Source organism: Phocoena phocoena, chromosome 16, assembly GCF_963924675.1.
Source record: "Phocoena phocoena chromosome 16, mPhoPho1.1, whole genome shotgun sequence".
NCBI lineage: Eukaryota > Metazoa > Chordata > Mammalia > Artiodactyla > Phocoenidae > Phocoena > Phocoena phocoena.
The window spans coordinates 7,577,000-7,595,054 of NC_089234.1; the positions used below are offsets into that span (position 1 = coordinate 7,577,000).

Sequence of the window (18,055 nt, forward strand, 5' to 3'; positions counted from 1 at the left end):
CTTTAAGGCTTTAGGGGAGGAAGTATCTTAGGGAAAACTAAGACATGAGGCTCTAAAGCTCCCTTATGACCGAGACGGGGCACAAGGCAGCCCCAGAGCTGGCATTTCCTGGAAACCCCCGCCCGTGGCTGGTTGAGGCACCACTCAGGTTCTCTCTGTCCCGGGGCTCACACCGTCCCAGCAAGTGGTCCCTGAACTGACACCCAAAGACCATGCACACCGCTGTGGGAAAGATGGGCCAGGCGGAGGGCCCAGCCCACGAAGGGGAGAAGACAGGCCTTCCACGCACAGACCTGAGGGAGAGGAGGTCCCCACGCAGACGTTCACTCCCCACCCACAAGGCCTCCCCACTGAGGGTACAGACTGTCCCCATAACCCCATAGCTATAATTAATGCCCTGAGAACCAGGGAGCAAAATGATGGGGCAAAGTCCATGTTTTATGCCCGGCCCTCTTTGGATAAACCCACAAACCTCGCCCCCTTTTTTGATAGGCTGTCCTGAGAGTCCTCACCTTCACCACCCAAGATCTTGCTTAACTTTACTTTCTATATTGGGCCAACAAGACAGATTTTAATGTTTTTCACAACAGAAAATGATATTGCACTGCTAACTACGCTTTTTCTAACCTAAGCATTCTGCTGTGTTGCTGGCCTCTCCTTGAGAACTGGGGAGCAGCAGAGACCTGGAGGGGGCTGGGTCCTGGCCTCACCCCACAGCGGCAGAGTAACCCTGGCTTCAGCAGGAGACGTTCCTGTGACTACTCCTCAGTGCCCTGGTTCTCAACTGGGGGCGATTTTGCTCCCCTGGGACATTTGGCAACGTCTGGGGACATCTGTGGTTTCACAGCTGGGGGAGGAGGGCAGTACCCCCCACCACAAATAATGATCTGACCCCAAAATGTCAGTAGTGCCGAGGCTGAGAAATCCTTAACCTTAACCTTAAGACGGGAATGAAAGTACCTACGACAGCGGATTGGAGTGAGGATTTCACGAAGTAAATGGGTATGTGACAGATCCTGGGTGTGCCCAGCACAAGTGCTCAAAGTATTCAAGGTCCTTCCTCTCGAAGCCTCGGGTTCCTCATCTGTGAAATGGGCACCCCCAGCTTCCAGGCTGCCTGCACGCTGGCTTCTGGTGCTGACTAAACACTCTGGTCTGAGCAGACCCAATTTCCACTAAACCTGCACAATTCGTAACTGATGGAATTTCTTATGATTATGGAAAACTGCCAAAACCTTCACATCATTCGGGCTTTAGTATGAAGCTGTAAAACCACCCACCGATTCGGAAGCCTTAAACCATGAGAATTAGGTATTTCTTGAAGTAGCCTTTAAGGTATGTTATTCTTTGCCTTATTACTGAATCCTAGAAAGGGCCTGGTTACCGCTAAGAGGTTTGAATTTCCAATCTATTAGAGTAATACCAGCAATCTGTTATTTCTAGGCTATTGAGGAAAGGTTAAAATGAAAATTGGATTTGGGGAGTTATATCCATTCTGAGCGCAGGTGGAAAACTCCTCAGCAGCAAGAAGCAAGTCTGGATCTGGGAAGAAGCAGTTACCGAGGGAAATGACTGGTGATAACTTTATTGATTAAAGCAGCTTGAAAATTTTAAGGTTTGCCACAGCCCGGCACTTCAGCAGCAAGACAGCCCCTCAAAGCCATTTTTCGTTAAAAAGAGAGAAGCAGGAGCAGAGAATTATTACCTTGTGCATAACACACAGTTCGTTCAAAATGGCCTTATTTTGAAATACTGCTTTAAAATGTCTACACATCCCGAGGCTCAAGCAGTATTTCAAAATGTTCTAAATTAACATTTTAGAAAAACGGTGAGGTGGGGTGTTAAGAACATGCAACCACCGCTCAACTGTGTGTCAAGAGGGGAGACAGAGACAGCGTGATAATGTGGCAGGTAAATAAGATTCAGCTCTGCCACGTGGGCTCAGAGCCGCCAGAGAAAACAATTCCTTAGCGACCCAGGGCCACAGATGCTCGCGATGCCTGGACAGCACAGGGACCCCAGCCTCAGCCGACACGCCAGGAATCCAAGCTCCTGACCCGCCACCAGAGACTGCACGGCCCGGCATCCGCCAAATGAGAAGCCTGATCAACCTGACCCCCAGAAGGGCCTCAGCTCCTCTTTGGGGTGTGGGGAGCGCAGTTTCTCTTTCAGAATGTAAAAGACACTGACCGTGAAAGTAACTGGAAAACACCAAACAAATAAGCAAACAAACAAAAGGGGGGGAGGGGATTAACCAAGGTCAACTCTACAAAGACAACCAAAGATAAGCTCTTAATATTCAGTTCCTCTGGTCTTAATTTCTAGGCAGTGACAGCTTTTTGTTTTGTTGATTGGGGACGGCAGGGGGTTGGGGGGGCGCCGGGGGATGGTTGTGGCCACAGTGCGTGACAGCTTTTTGTTTTGTTGATTGGGGACGGCAGGGGGTTGGGGGGGGCGCCGGGAGATGGTTGTGGCCACAGTGCTTAAGTAATTCTAAATACTCAGATTTTTATCTCAGATTACAACAGTGGCGTTCCTCCCACTCTATAACAAATGATCTTAAGAATTTACTCTCTCAGGGACGTCCCTGGCGGTCCAGTGGCTAAGACTTCGCCTTCCAATGAAGGGAGTGAAGGTTCGATCCCTGGTCGGGGAGCCAAGATCCCACATGCCTTGCAGCCAAAAAACCAACATACAAAACAGAAGCAATATCGTAACAAGTCCGATAAAGACTTGAAGAATGGTCCACATCAAAAAAAAAATCTTTGAAAAAAAAAAGAATTTGCTCTCGCAAATTCACCCTGTAAGTAGGATACAAATGTATACATAGTGGGTCATATTTTAAAAATGGAAAGATAAGCCATGATATTTATAAAAATGGCTACGATGAGAGATGGGTGGGAAGACAATAGAAGGAAAAGGACAGGAGCCAGACTTCCTTGAATGTATCTTGTTCCGTGGATTTAATTTCAGAACCACATGAATTTTTACATAACTACGAAACAAGTTTAAATGTTGAAAAACCAACTCCTTAAAAACTGGAAGTAAAGTGACTTCAAGGAGGGTCCTGTTGGTGACACACTTACCCAGCGGAATGATGGTAGCTTTAAAAACAGTATTTTGGCTGTAAATCTCTAGAGGGATATATTCTAAGCCAAAAAAGAACTGTCAAAAAAAGAAATCTTGAACAGCACCGGTAATCAGCCTTATCATATTCAGGAATCAGCAGCCACAGTGATGCTGTGTCTCACAGTCCAGTCCACGGCAATCACAACCCTGACCCAGCCTTGGTGGCACTGGTAGAACTGGTGGTGGCACCCACTCTTTTGTGCCTGGCTTCTCTCACACAGCATAATGTTTTTGAGATTCAAGATTCTTGTGTGTATTATGGGCTAAAACAAATGATTATGTCGGCATTCTCGTGAGCCAGGATTTTTGACATGGCAAAAAGGAAATACAGACACAAGATGGGTGATCCAGTAAAAACCCACAGGCCTAAATCTGGATCAGAAGTTTCAGTATGAACTCATTATGCACTTCATCTTTCTTTTTTTTTTTTTGCGGTACACGGGCCTCTCACTGTTGTGGCCCCTCCCGTTGCGGAGCGCAGGCTCCGGACGCGCAGGCTCAGCAGCCATGGCTCACGGGCCCAGCCGCTCCGCGGCATGTGGGATCTTCCCGGACCGGGGCACGAACCCGCGTCCCCTGCATCGGCAGGCGGACTCCCAACCACTGTGCCACCAGGGAAGCCCTGCACTTCATCTTTAAAGATACATATTTTTTCAACCCTTGTAGACTAAGTCTTGGAAATGATGACCAACCCAATAACAGTAAGAACGGTTAATATCCCGACTATGGTTTCTGAATACTATTTTCCACTAAAGGTAAGCGTGGCTCCTTGGAAGGATGGCAGACTCTAGGCCTAGGGCAGGAAGTGTGCAAGGCAGGTGTTATCCTGTCATAACAGGAGTAAAGCACCTCAGAGACCTCTGGGGTCAGGACAACAGGACTCAGAGGGCAGCTGGAAGAGGCTCCCACTGGTCAAAGATGCAGTACTTTGAATACGAATAACTGCAATGGATTGGAACACGTCAAATATGCTTTTGTCTATTTATAGTCATATATGTAGTTTTAAACCTCCAAGGTATTGGGAGGGTGTTAGAGAATCAATCATTCTGAAAACTAATAAATAACAAGAAAGAAATAGGCATTTATCTGTAGTTTCCTATATGAACTGTACTTCAGGGGAACGCATAGTTCGTGGGGCGTTTTCCTATACAGAGGTAATCCAGAGAAGAAATGGAGAAGGAATGACAGAATTCAAATATCACCATTTTGCAGCCCTTAATGAATGAATGGGGTTAACGCACCAATCACCAATGGCTGCTAACGCCACCGAAGGAGACACCCGGACATTCTGAACCTCCTAAGGGAGGCCACAACACCACCCAGAAAGCAGTCATCAAAAAAACTGAAACAGATTCTGCCTAAGCTTCTAGATCTAACTATCAACATTCAGGAAGCAGGGAGAACAGGGGAGCACGAGACAGGACACCACTGAGGCGCAATCAACAAAATCCTCACTGTGGGAAATTCTACAGGACAAACAAGCCAGCTTCTTCTCCATAAAGCTGCAAGAAGTACAAAAGGGAGACGGGGGTGGGGTTGGCGCGGGTGGGTGGGAATGGATAGATTAGAAGACACTTAAAATCACACCGGCCAATCACAATGCGAGGACCTCATGTGGATCCTGATTCAAAGAAACTGCAAGCGACGACGTAAACACTTGTAAGACAATCAGGGAAATGTGAGTAATGGCTGGATATTTGATGATATTAAGGAATTATTGTTAGTATTACTTAGTTGTGATAATGGCATCATCCATGTTTTTAAAAAGAATTCCTATCTTTTAGAGACACTTAGAAATACTTACAGATGAAATGATATGATTTCTGGGAGATGATTCAAAATAATCTAGGTGAGAGGAGCAGGTGGGAGCACAGATTAAACAAGGGGTTATTAATCTTCAAAGTGGTCCCAATGGCCAAATAGGGGACAATCTGGGCAACAAAGTAACAACAGGAATGGATTGTGACTCGTGGAATAAAACAAATATCCTTAAGTACATGTTGGAATAAATAAAAAAGTAAATGGGAGAAAAAGGAAAGCTCTCTCTTACAGTAAATGCTAATCAATAAATATAGAGGGAACAATGGAAGTAGAAAACCGCCATTTGGCACCATGGTGACAACTGTTGCAGGTAAGAGGATGCTGCAATTAGGAGGGGAAAAGAATGTCGGGAGAGCGAATATTTACACAGTGTCAAAGTATTCCCACATAAGATACTTATTAGTCACAAAGGGACAACAGTAACTCTGCAGTGCAGAAATGGGAACCTCCGACAGGCATCAAAGTGACCACAGCCTATAATGCGCAGGGCGCCCGCACGTGCCTCCTGATGGGACACACCAGAGGGCACGGCACTGTCTGTGAAATGTATAACCAGAATTACATATGCCAGAAATGCATAACCTGAAATTAAATCATGAGGGAACATCAGGGACATTCTACGAAAGAACTGGCTAGTACTCTTGAAAACTGCCACAGTCCTGAAAGACAAAGACAGACTGAGGAACTGCTCAGAATAAAAGGTGCTAGGGGGCGTGACACCAAATATAACGTGTCCAAAAACAGAGGGTCCCTGGGCTAGTCAACATCTGCATCAAGGCTAACTTCCTGAGTTTATAATTGTCCTGTGGTTGTTACATAAGATGTTAGCCTTTGGGGAAGCTGCAGTAAGGACACAGGGGAATTCTCTGTACTATTTTTGCAACCTCTTTGTACGTGGGAAATTGCTTCAGAATGAACAGTTAAAAACAATTTTTAAAAGTGCTTATTAGTTGATAATTACTGAAGCTCAGTGATGGGTACCTGGGGGCTTATGAGGTTACTCTCGCAATTTGCACAGATATTTGAAATGTTCCATGATAAAAACGTTAAAGAGGTTTAAAACACAAAACCACCTTATTTGGATTTGATTTTTTTTTAAATCTACATTAAAGACATTTCTGAGACAGCCAGGAAAATTTAAATATGGACTGGTATTAGATAATACTAAGGAATTACTATTGATTTTGTTAGGTAGAGTTTTTTTGGTTTGGTTTTTTTTTCAATGTGATAAAATAACATAAAATTTACCAATGTAACCATTTTGAAGTATACAGATCAGTGGCATTAAGTACATTCCCAATGTTGTACAACCATCACCACCAGCTAGTTCCAGACATTTTTTATCAACCCAAAATGAGACCTCATACCCACGGGCAGTCACTCCCCATTCCCCCATACTCCCAGCCCCTGGCAACCTCTAATCTATTTTATGTCTCTGTGGATTTGCCTATTCTGGACATTTCATATAAATGTTAAATATATAAAATGTGACCTTTTGCAACTGGCTTCTTTCACTTACCATAATGTTTTCAAGGTTCATACACATGGTAGGATTTATCAGTATTTCATTCTTTTTATAGCTGAAATATTCCACGGTGACAATAAACCACATTTTGTTCACCCATTCATTTGTTGATGAACATCTGCATTATTTCCACCTTTTGGCTATTGTGAATAGTGCTGCTATGAATACTCACGTGTAAGTTTTGTTTGAACACCCGTTCTCAATTCTTTTGGATATACACCTAGGAGTGGAATTGCAGGGTCATACAATAATTCTACATTTAATTATCACAGAACTGTTTTTCATACTGGCTGTTTTTCATAGTGGGTGCTCCACTTTACATTCCTACCAGTATTCCTATATGAGGGTTCCAGTTTCTCCATATCCCTGCCAATGCTTGTTATTTTCCTTTTTCTTTTAAAATTTTCGTGGCCATCCAAGTGGGTGTGAGGTGGGATCTCACTGTGGTTTTGATTTGCATGTCCTGAATGAGTGATGAGGCTGAACAGCTTTTTTGTGTGGTTTTTTTTTTGCCACGGTTAGATGTCTTAATGCATTGTCAAAAATGCATTAATGATGGGCAAAAACAACCATCTTTTTTTGAAAGGCACACTATAATTTGAAAGGATAAGATAACATTAAGAATGGGATTTGCGGGCTTCCCTGGTGGCGCAGTGGTTGAGCGTCTGCCTGCCGATGCAGGGGACGCGGGTTCGTGCCCTGGTCCGGGAAGATCCCACATGCCGCCGAGCGGCTGGGCCCGTGAGCCATGGCCCCTAAGCCTGCGCGTCCGGAGCCTGTGCTCCGCAACGGGAGAGGCCACAGCAGTGAGAGGCCCATGTACGGCAAAAAAAAAAAAAAAAAGAATGGGATTTGCTTTAAAATACAACAGAAAAAAAAAGTAAATTTTTCAAGAGAAAGAAATGGGATAGAAGAAGGGAATGTGACAAAATCTTTTAACTGTTGAATCTGGGTGATGGATATATGAGGAGAATCACTGTTTCCTTGTCTCTGCTTTTGTATATATTTGGAATTTGTCACAATAAAACAAATTTAAAAAACTGTCACTGTGAAATGAAGTCATGAAAACCGAGTTATTTATTCCTGTAGTCTTCACACGTTCAAAACACAAGCCTCTCCTCTCTACCAGCCTCACAGGGCATTTTCTAGGTGTTTCCTGGGTACCCCCGAGAACTGTATTTTCTGGCATCTGTGAATCTCAGGGGAGGTTTGGGCGCAGAGGTTCCAGACTTCCATGGCTTTGTGCTGTCTTTCTCTAAGCACCGTGAGAGACCAGTGCTCTAGACCGGAACACACATGGGAAATTCCGGTCCCAGAATAAGGGAGCAGCACGGCGATCCTGGGGGCACCAGCCTCACCACAGGGTGCTGACACTGTCCCCTGGTGCCACGTCCAAAACAGACAGCAGGACAGCCCTGACCGCCGGCAGACACGTGCCCACTGTTTCTTCAACAATGCCATCAGGAACCCGCCAGCCGGAGGGGACCAACTCACTCTACCTGGGAAGGGGAGGTGGGAGGATGGGCACTGGGGACACTAAAACCATAACTGCCTTTTTTCCTTTTAAGATGTATGTTTGGAAGGCAACGTGTCTCAAAAACAGTTACAATGTTAAGGTGGCCAGATGTATGATTCTACTCCAACATGTTCTGTTCGTCTTGCTGTGCACTGTCTTTCCATGAAATATTTTTAATACATTGATAGGACTTGTCAATCCTCATCCTTCCAGAGAAGAAACAAAAGTCGCTTGAAAAGAGCCACAGGCATTTCTTTTTCTCACTCTTATACTGATACTAATTAACCAGGTGGAAAACATTCAATGGGCCTCCTTTGCTGTCTTTTTCCCTCTTTCCAGTCAGATCAGCTCTCACGGGGGGCGAGAGGGAACCTTCGCAGGCTGCCTGAGCCCTCAAACCCATCTCCGGCGCCGAGGCCGCCCCGGGAGCACTCTGGGCCTCCCTCAATAGCTGCCCCCACACACGTGCTTCAGGACCCACTGGCTTACCTGGTGGGCTTCCACCCTCATCTCCCGCAGAGCAGACTTGAAAAACTCAGGGGAAGGTTTCCCCACCAGCTCAGCTTCGATACCACAGGCATACTGGGGAAAGACAGAAGGACATGGCATGGGTTTGGGAGCAAGTACAGGTGAACACCTGCTCTGCAGTGAAATCCTCCCTCCGGGGAATCAAGGAGAGATGCCCCAAATGTGCACCTGCAGGCCAGGGACCTCCAAGAGGCAAGACACATGGGCCGAGAGGCACACCTCGTAGGCAAGTGTCACAACTCCACATCGGGCTGCCCGGGATGCTGGGGGCACCCACCACCAGGCACCCTGCCACCTGCCCCAGTGCCGGACCTCAGCAGCAGGCGGTCCACAGCAGGCCACCCCGACAGTGCTCTCATCTGCATTCTTGTTTCTCCTCCCTTCCCTTCTCCCCCGACCACCCCCAGCTCTGTCATAGGCCCTCCAGGGGAAAAGGTCCAGGGCCCCATCCACCAGCCTGTCCGTCCCTCCCACCTGAGTGCAAGTAGGCAGGGACCAATGTAGCGGTGAGTACGGGACATGACATGGGCTGACCTGGGCCGGGAGCCCGGGCTGGGGCAGCTGGCTAGGCGTGAGTCAGAGCGGGAGCCCCATCTGAGCCCAGACTTGGAAACTCGAGGAGGGAACTGGGAAGGAGTCTAATCAGGACACATCAAGCTCAGGGTGCTGCAGAGGAGGGTCAGGAATGAAGCAGGTTCACACACATCCAGAAGCCAAGAATCCGAGAGGAGAGCTACAGAGCGTGCTGGGAGGGCCAGCGGGGTCAGCGGCAGGCAGTACGGGCTGTGGGGAGGAGAGGGAGAGACTGGGGGGCAGAGTGATGACCAGGGCAGCCGAGAGGCCAAGCTCCAGAGGAGGGGGAGAGCCGGGCTTGGAGCCTCAAATGGGGTGGGGTGGGGGTCGAGCTGGAAAACATAGAAGGCACTCAGAACACTGAGCACACCCTCTTCTCCAGAAAGGCCAGAAACATCCCCGAGGGCCCTGAGACGTGAAGAGGGCTCGGGCAGACCCAGGGCAGGTACCTCAAGCGCCTTCGTGTAGGGACCAACATCCAGCATCAGGCCAGAGGTCTCCTTGTAGTAGCGTCTAGAAAACAGCAAAAGGGGACGAGGGGAGCTGAGCCCAGGGGCCTGGGAAGTGCCAAGAGAAACTGCCCTGTCCCGGTTCTGGAGCTCAAGAGAGCTGAGTCACCGGCCAGGGTCAGTCCAGACACCACGCTGAGAGTGACCGACGGAGGTCAGCTCGACAGAGCCCAGGGGTGGCCACCATGCCTGGACGAGAGGGGGAGAGACGGTGAGTCAGCAACTCTCAGTCAGAACGGCCCCCTGCTGCCAGCCTCGTGGGGACCTCGCCACAGTGGGGGACCCCAGGGGCAGCTGGATCCAGTTGCTAACACAGAGAAACACAAGTGACCTGTGTTCTCAAAAGGACAGCTGGTCCACAGAGCATGTGGTGAACCCCTGATTGCTAATAATTAACCCCTAATTGCCGCCTGGAGAAGAAAACTCCATTAGTTCCACAGCAACCTGCCGCATCTCCTAGTAGCTGGAGGTCAGGAGAGGGGCCAGGTCTTCCAGGCGCCAGATGCTTTTAGGACAAGACAACTATCTGTTCCCCGTCTCACTGGGGCCAAGACGGCTTGGCTCACAGCAGGGCCTCCCAAGACGGTTTCACATCTTCCCTCCTGTGAGCGCTGTGCTAAGGCCCAGCTGCCACTGCCTGGCCACCCAAGGCCACACGCAGACCCCTTGGGACACACGGTGACCAAGCCCAGTTCTCTCTGAGCAAAGCCATTCGATTATAAAGTGAGAAGGCAGTTGACTCTGTGCTGCTCTGAAGACAGGGTTAACGGAAACCCAGGACTGTCACCATGTTTTCAGACCCGTCACATCAGCTACCCTTCTCCCTCCCCTCAACCTTCAAATTTGGGAGACGTTAAATAACATGTATGTGACCTAAATGTCCACAGACATGAATGGATAAAAAAGATGTGATATATATACACACACATACATATATAGGTACACACACAAACACAAAATGGAGTACTACTCAGCCATAAAAAAAGAAACAATGCCACGTGCAGCAACATGGATGGACCTAGAGATGATCATACCAAGTGAAGGAAGTCAGACAGAGAAAGACAAATATCATATGATACCACTTATATGTGGAATCTAAAAAAACGATACAAATAAACAACATGTATGTGGAAAAGCAAAGAGAAGGCTAGTGAAGCACGCTGACCTCAGGGTTTCAAATCCTCTTTCCACTTCTTTTTAACTGTGGGACTTTGGGTTGCTTAAGCCCTCTGGGCCTCGGTTTCCTAATCTGTAAAATGGGCAAAAAGAAACTCCAGTATCTACCCTTATGGGCTGCTGTGAGGCTTGAGCAAAATAATGTACGCGAAGTCCCTAACATGATGCCTGGCACGCAGAGACTGCTCCAAAAATGTTAGACAATATTGTTATAAATAACTGCTCACCCAGACTGAGATGGGTAATAAGATATGAGCTGGGGGGACTTCCCTGGTGGCGCAGTGGTTAAGAATCCGCCTGCCGACGCAGCGGACACGGGTTCCATCCCTGGTCCGGGAAGATCCCACATGCCACGGAGCAACTAAGCCCACGTGCCACAACTACTGAAGCCCACACACCTAGAACCCATGCTCCACAACGAGAGAAGCCATCGCAATGAGGAGCTCGCGCACCGCAACGAAAAGTAGCCCCCGCTCGCCACAACTAGAGAAAGCTGGGACACAACAACGAAGACCCAACGCAGCCAAAAATAATAAATAAATGAATAATAAATACATAATTTTTTTAAAAAAGAGATATGAGCTGGAGAAGAAAGGATGAACACAGGTCTTTCCAGTTTGTGGGAGCTGAAGCCTGCTGTGTGACTACTGGAAATGGTAGCACAGCTCGGGAGCTGCCCCAGGGCTGTGCCTTTCCTCCAGCTCTGCGGCTCCCAGGGACTCTGCCTGTCCCTCTCTGGCCCACCTGAGGCCTCCAGGGCTGCAGGAGCCTTGCTGTCCGCAGCGTTCACCCGGTGCTCAGGTGGGACTAGCGCTCTCCCACCCTGAATCCTCCACTGTCCACCTTGGAAGCTTCCGTCTGGACGCAGGCTGGGCTGCAGGGCTGTAGCCAAACCCTTGACCTTGGCAAGGGCTGGTCCCCTGCTACTCACTCCTGTCGGGTGGATTAGAGCCTGGAGCCCGACTGTTGACGCCATGAGGGCATCTCCCATCACGACAGGACTCGGTCTCCAAGTGACCCTGGGCCTCTCAGCCAGGTTCCGAGGCTCTGTGCTCTTGGGGCCGTGCCACGAGGATGTGGCTCGGCTGGGATACCACACACATGCAGGAAGGTACCTGGTAGCCAAGAGAGAACCGCCGCTGCTTACCAAGCTAGGACCTGCCAATGCTCCCATTTTTAAAGAGTGACCCTAAATCACAGGCTTAGAGGTCCCTAATCTCATTTATCTTAAATCTGGAATCTGGACATCTATTTTGCATTTATACAGCCTCAAAATAGTGCTTCCTTTTCTTTTTCCACGATCAACTACTTTGGTATGACGCTTTCCTCAGGTCATGGGTCCAGGGTTTCCTAGGTCCAGGGTTTGAAGGAATGGCCAAGTAAAGCAAAATTTGCCCAAGAGGCAGAGGGAGATGCCGGGTGCTGAGGCCTGGGCTTGCCGGGGGGCAGTGACATCCGCTAACTCAGTCCCCCAAAACATTTAGGACGCAGCTGCCCCACACCCTTTGCAGGGGACGCTCTCAGACCCAGGCTGCTCCCCAGGGACTCTCGGTCTCGGGGGGGAAGCAGACAAGTCCACAGACAAATATAAAAGGGCAGGACATGGGTGACAATAGGTGGAACCCCATGCTCTGTGCACTCTGCTTGAGGAGGGCTGGACAGGCTGGGGACAGGAAGGCGGGGAGGTGGCCCAGAGGACACGTCAAAGCTGAGACCTGAAGGTCAAGGGGGAGGAATGCAAGAGCCCAGGCCTGGAGCCTCCTGGACTCGGCACCCTGCTGAGGGCCCCAAGGGCCGGACGCTGCTCTAGGCGCACAGGGGTCTGTCAGGCTCTCAGGGAGCCACCGCCTCGTCCCCTGGCCCCCCATGAGATGCCCGCTGCGGGAGGGGCCGGACTGGGACGGCCTCCCCGAGGACAGGCATGTTGAAGCAAGCCAGGCACGGAGGATGGAGCTGAGGAAAAGAATGTGGCCGGCATAGGAGAGGCTTAGCCAGGCACCAAGGAAACAATTATAAAACAGGCCACTCTGTCGCGATAGACACAGCTCTGTTTGGAGCTGAGGGCTCCAGGGTCCTCTGGCCCAGCGCAGCCTCAGCTCGGAGCGGCGTGGAGGCGGCAGGAGCTGGGGGCCCCTTCCCTCGGTAAGGCCTCCCGAGGACACCCACGCGGCACCCCTTCTGCCCGCCTCAGCCTCCCCCCAAATCTTTTTTCCAGAGTGACAGATACCTGCGCTTTCTTAAATTTAAATTTAGTTCTGGTGGGAAGAACTGAACATGCAGCAGAAAATACGCAATTAAAACCCTGTCTTTGCTACACTGACTTTTAGAACCTAAAGGAAAAACTGACTTCCATAAATCAAAATTGGAGAGCTTAGTATTTGTGGGGGTTTTTTTTTTGGCTGTGTTGGGTCTTTGTTGCTGCGTGTGGGCTTTCTCGAGTTGCGGCGAGCGGGGGCTACTCTTCGTTGAGTGCGCGGACTTCTCATTGTGGTGGCTTTTCTTGTTGCGGAGCACGGGCTCTAGGCGCGCAGGCTCAGTAGCTGTGGCGCATGGGCTCCAGAGCTCAGCTCAGGCTCGGTAGTTGTGGCTCACGGGCTTAGTTGCTCCGCGGCATGTGGGATCTTCCCGGACCAGGGCTCGAACCTGTGTCTCCGGCATTGGCAGGCAGATTCTTAACCACTGCGCCACCAGGGAAGCCCTGGCCTTGTTTTTATAGTGCCCAGAATTTGTCTTTATTTCTTCTTCATCCAGGAAAACAAAAAGGCACCTTGGGGGCTTCCCTGGTGGCGCAGTGGTTGAGAGTCTGCCTGCCGATGCAGGGGACATGGGTTCGGGCCCTGGTCTGGGAGGATCCCGCATGCCGCGGAGCGGCTGGCCCCATGAGCCACAATTACTGAGCCTGCGTGTCTGGAGCCTGTGCTCCGCAACGAGAGAGGCCGCGATAGTGAGAGGCCCACGCACCGCGATGAGGAGTGGCCCCCACTTGCCGCAACTAGAGAAAGCCTTCACACAGAAACGAAGACCCAACACAGTCAAAAATAAATTAAAAAAATAAATAAAATTTAAAAAAAAAAAAGTCACCTTGAAGGCCATCTGTTAGCTGAAAACATTTTTAGAGATACAGTAAATACTAGCACCTAAGTTAACTTTTTTTTTTATTATTATAAAGGCCCAGGTTATTCCTGAAACACAAGAGATCTGATATATTTATCTTTTGTTACTGGCATAATAAAAGCAACAGCAGGTCTGGTGAGAACCTAAGTGTTCTGGCCACAAAGAAGAAACTGTGGATTCTGGAAAGACAGGGAAAAGCCGGAGAGAAGCAGTCAGATAGATTTTATGCTTTATTTCTTCTGCCCTTCCGATTACGCAGCACAAACTCCCTTCAAAATGACCACTTGACCTTTCCCACAAGAGCCATTAACCTTCCATAGGCTGTCGCGTAAACAGCTTAATTTTCTGAGGGCAGCATGACAGAAGAAATTACAAAGGCAATTCCCACTCTCGGTCCAAACAGATGCCAAATGTAAATCACACCGTTTCTAGAAGGACACTGTGCCCCAGTGCCCCCGCCACCCTGCCTCCTTGGGGACTCCGCACAGCCCCACTCCAGTGGAGGACAGCCCCTCACCATCAATGACCCCCACGTGGATGTGACAGCAGCTCTTCATGGTTCCTTGGGCTGTCCCAGGAAGCTATGACCTAGGCCCAGAAGCTGTTGGTCCCTTTCTCTGATTTTTGAGTACCCAACCCATAGCCTAAGCCAGAATCCCCAGCAGCTAGAGACCCCACTAATTGCTTATTTGGAAAACAGACACTTGCCTACTGTTGAATTTGTTACAGAATTACAAAGCTAAAAGAAACTGATCTCATTTTTTTTTCGTTTTCAACAACATACCTATTTTGACTACTACCCCTTATCTGGAATAGTAACTTTTAATAATTAGAGACAATTTTAAAGAAAAAAATTTTAACATAAATGAGTTATAACAGAGTTTCTTTTTTTTTTTTGGCCCCGCCGTGTGGCAGGCAGGATCTTAGCTCCCCAACCAGAGTCCGAACCTGTGCCTGCTGTGTTGGGGGTGTGGAGTCTTAACCACTGGACCACCAGGGAAGTCACTAAAACAGAGCTCCTTAATTGTGTTGTTCTCTAGTGAGGGGTTGGTAACTTCAGGGATGCCTACAGGACCAAGCCAGGAGTGTAAAAGAATTAAGCAGGCCAGGTTCTGTGGTTTGCAATGACCTAAACTGAAGAAGGTAAGGTTTGGAAGGGACTGTGACAGTTCATTTTATGTCAGCTTGGCTGGGCCAAGCTCCCCAGATATTTGGTCTAACAGTATTCTGGATGCTTCTGTGAAGATGTCTCTTGGGTGAGATTAACATTTAAATCAGTGGACCTGAGCAAAGCAGACTGCCCTCCAGAGCGTGGCGGGCTTCGTTCAGTCAGTTGAAGGCACAACCAGAACGAAGTCTGAGCTCTCTGAGCAAGAAGGAACCTGCCAGCAGACAGCCTGGCATTCAGACTGCAACTCTCTCCTGCATCTCCAGCCTGCCGGCCTATGCTGCAAATTCTGGACATACCTAGACTCCACAATCAACTTCTCTTTATATACACATCTTCCTCAACTTACCATGGGGTTACGTCCTGATAAACCCATCATAAGTTGAAAATATTGTAAGTCAAAAATGCATTTAGGGCTTCCCTGATGGCGCAGTGGTTGACAGTCTGCCTGCCGATGCAGGGGACACGGGTTCGTGCCCCGGTCCGGGAAGATCCCACATGCCGTGGAGCGGCTGGGCCCGTGAGCCATGGTCACTGAGCCTGCGCGTCCGGAGCCTGTGCTCCGCAACGGGAGAGGCCACAACAGTGAGAGGCCGGCGTACCACAAAAAAAAAAAAAAAAAAAAAAATGCATTTAATAAGCCCAAGCTACCAAATACTATAGCTTAGCCCAGCCTACCTTAAATGTGCTCAGAACACTATATTAGCCTACAGCTGGGCAGCATCATCTAATGCAAAGTCTATTTTATAATAAAGCATTGAATATCTCATGTATTTTATTGAATGTTGTACTGAAAAACAGAATGGCGATCTGGGTACAGAATGGTCGTAAAGTGTATCCGTTGTTTGCCCTCGTGGTCGAGTGGCTGCCTGGGAGCTGCCACCTGCTGCTACCGCCCAGCATCACACGAGAGCATCATACTGCATGCGGGAGAAGATCAAAATTCAAAATTCGAAGTCTGATTTTTACTGAATGTGCGGAGCTTTCACACCGTCACAAAGTCGAAAAATCATAATCCGAACCATCGCTAAGTCAGGGACTGTCTGTATATACATCTCCACATCCTGTTGGTTTTGTTTCTCTGGAGAGCACTGACTAATACAGGACACATTTTATTTTCATCATAAACACACTAGAGTATTTGTAGCTCCGAAAAGAAGTATATCCTCTCTTCTCTTTCTTTAAATCTTTCATTTGCCTATTTTGAAAGAGACATAGCCATGAAAAGATATTTCTCTCCTATGAGAAAAACAACAATTGGTACAAGATGAACGGCAACCAACTCTGACACTCGGAGAAGGGGCAGGAGGACATGGTCAGGTCCGTGGTGCACCGGAACTAACGGACCAGTGGTTCCAGCCAAGCTGCGGTGCCCTCGGGAATGTGGGGCCAGGACTGCCAGATCTTCTGATTTCTCAAGAGGATCCAGAAATCTGGTTATTTTACGTAAAATCTCCCAATTTTTAAAACATCCTCAAAAAAATTTAAGATCTGTGCGGACCAAATGTCTGCTCTTGACTGTAGCCTAGAGGCGACAGAGCACAGGCTCTGGAGGGCACTCCTGGCCATGCTGGCACTTACAGACGGGGGGACCATGGCTTACTTCACCTCCCTATGCCTCAATATGCCCATCTGTAAAATGGCAATGACACTGCCTACAGCTCACAGTGTTGTGGTCAGAATTAAACATGGAACTACATAAAGTACTTAGCAATGGCTGGCGGCCAGATAAAAAGCCCCCTGGTGTCACCTGGAATAGCTGCCCTGCTCAGCAGGCAGAGAAAGGAAGTTCCCAATCACCAGAAGCACCTAAACTGAGAAAGGCTCCCCCAGAGACGGCCACAGAATTCCTGCCCCGCACGAGAAGCTGGGATAGAGCTCCACAGCATCCTCATGGTTCTAAAATCCTAGTGTTGCTTCCATTGAGGGCAGAATAAATCTGCACAGCTTTCTGGAAAGCAGCTTGGCAACATACATTAAGAACCTCAAAAATACACATCAAAGATACTGATCACAGCCTTCCTTTGGTAGAAAACTAGAAACAACACAAATGTCCATCAGCAGGCGTTGGTTACAATAACTATAGGAGAGTTATTTTTTAAAAAATAACTGTAGGGGCTTCCCTGGTGGCGCAGTGGTTGAGAGTCTGCCTGCCGATGCGGGGGACACGGGTTCGCGCCCCGGTTCGTGCCCCAGTCCGGGAGGATCCCACGTGCCGCGGAGCGGCTGGGCCCATGAGCCATGGCCGCTGAGACTGCGCGTCCGGAGCCTGTGCTCCACGACGGGAGAGGCCACAGCAGTGAGAGGCCCGCGTACCACAGAAAAAAAAACCCAAAAAACTGTAAAAACAATTGATAGGAATAACCTCACCACAGAGACATCTACTTATTGTATGGAAAGTGGTTCACAAAATGTTTGGTGAACAACTAAAAATGGGTGACAGAAGTAGGTCAAGTTTGACACCGATGTAAATACACGCATGTGTAATGATCTCTCTGCACAGGAAACCACTTGGAAGGACGTATATCAATACGTTGACAGTTGTTTTCTCATGCGGTGGGACTGGAAATCCTTTTTGTTTTCTTCTTTTTGCTCATCTGTATTCTCTAATTTTTCTTCAGTGAATATGTGCTGTCTTGGTGTTAAAAGATGGTAAGAAAAATAACCAACATGGTTTTTTAAACGAGACAGTGAGGCTCAGGCTGAAGACTCGGACAAAAACGTTGGTCACAAAATCACAACTTTACACAGACTGTGCTGTGCGGCCAGAGATATGGGGCCCGGACAAGAGCATCCCACAGGCCCTCGAGCCTATTTTCTACTACTTAGGTGCCCCCTTGGCCCAATCCATCCAAGTCTTGTGCTGTATCCTGTGAAAATGCACCTAAAGTCAGGACAGTCAACACAGGCCCCTGAGATCTCCAGGGGTCTCCTCTGCAGTGACCCTCCCCTGCCCCTGGCCTCTTCCAGCCTCGGACCCGCAGGGAAGCTTGACC

At 48.7% G+C, this 18,055-nt stretch overlaps 1 protein-coding gene across 2 annotated transcripts in view; it reads right to left on the reverse strand.

The window, feature by feature from the left end:
• Positions 1 to 18,055, reverse strand: part of LHPP (phospholysine phosphohistidine inorganic pyrophosphate phosphatase) — a 134,964-nt gene that overhangs the window by 96,162 nt on the left and 20,747 nt on the right. Inside the window, exons 4-5 of one of the 2 annotated variants that reach the window (XM_065894509.1) lie at positions 9,542 to 9,605; positions 8,481 to 8,573 (exon numbers count right to left, since the gene is read on the reverse strand). The exons of the other annotated variant lie outside the window; for it this stretch is intronic. Coding sequence (XP_065750581.1) covers positions 8,481 to 8,573; positions 9,542 to 9,605 — 157 coding nt within the window. The remainder of the gene's footprint in view (positions 1 to 8,480; positions 8,574 to 9,541; positions 9,606 to 18,055) is intronic. 2 annotated transcript variants of the gene reach the window in all.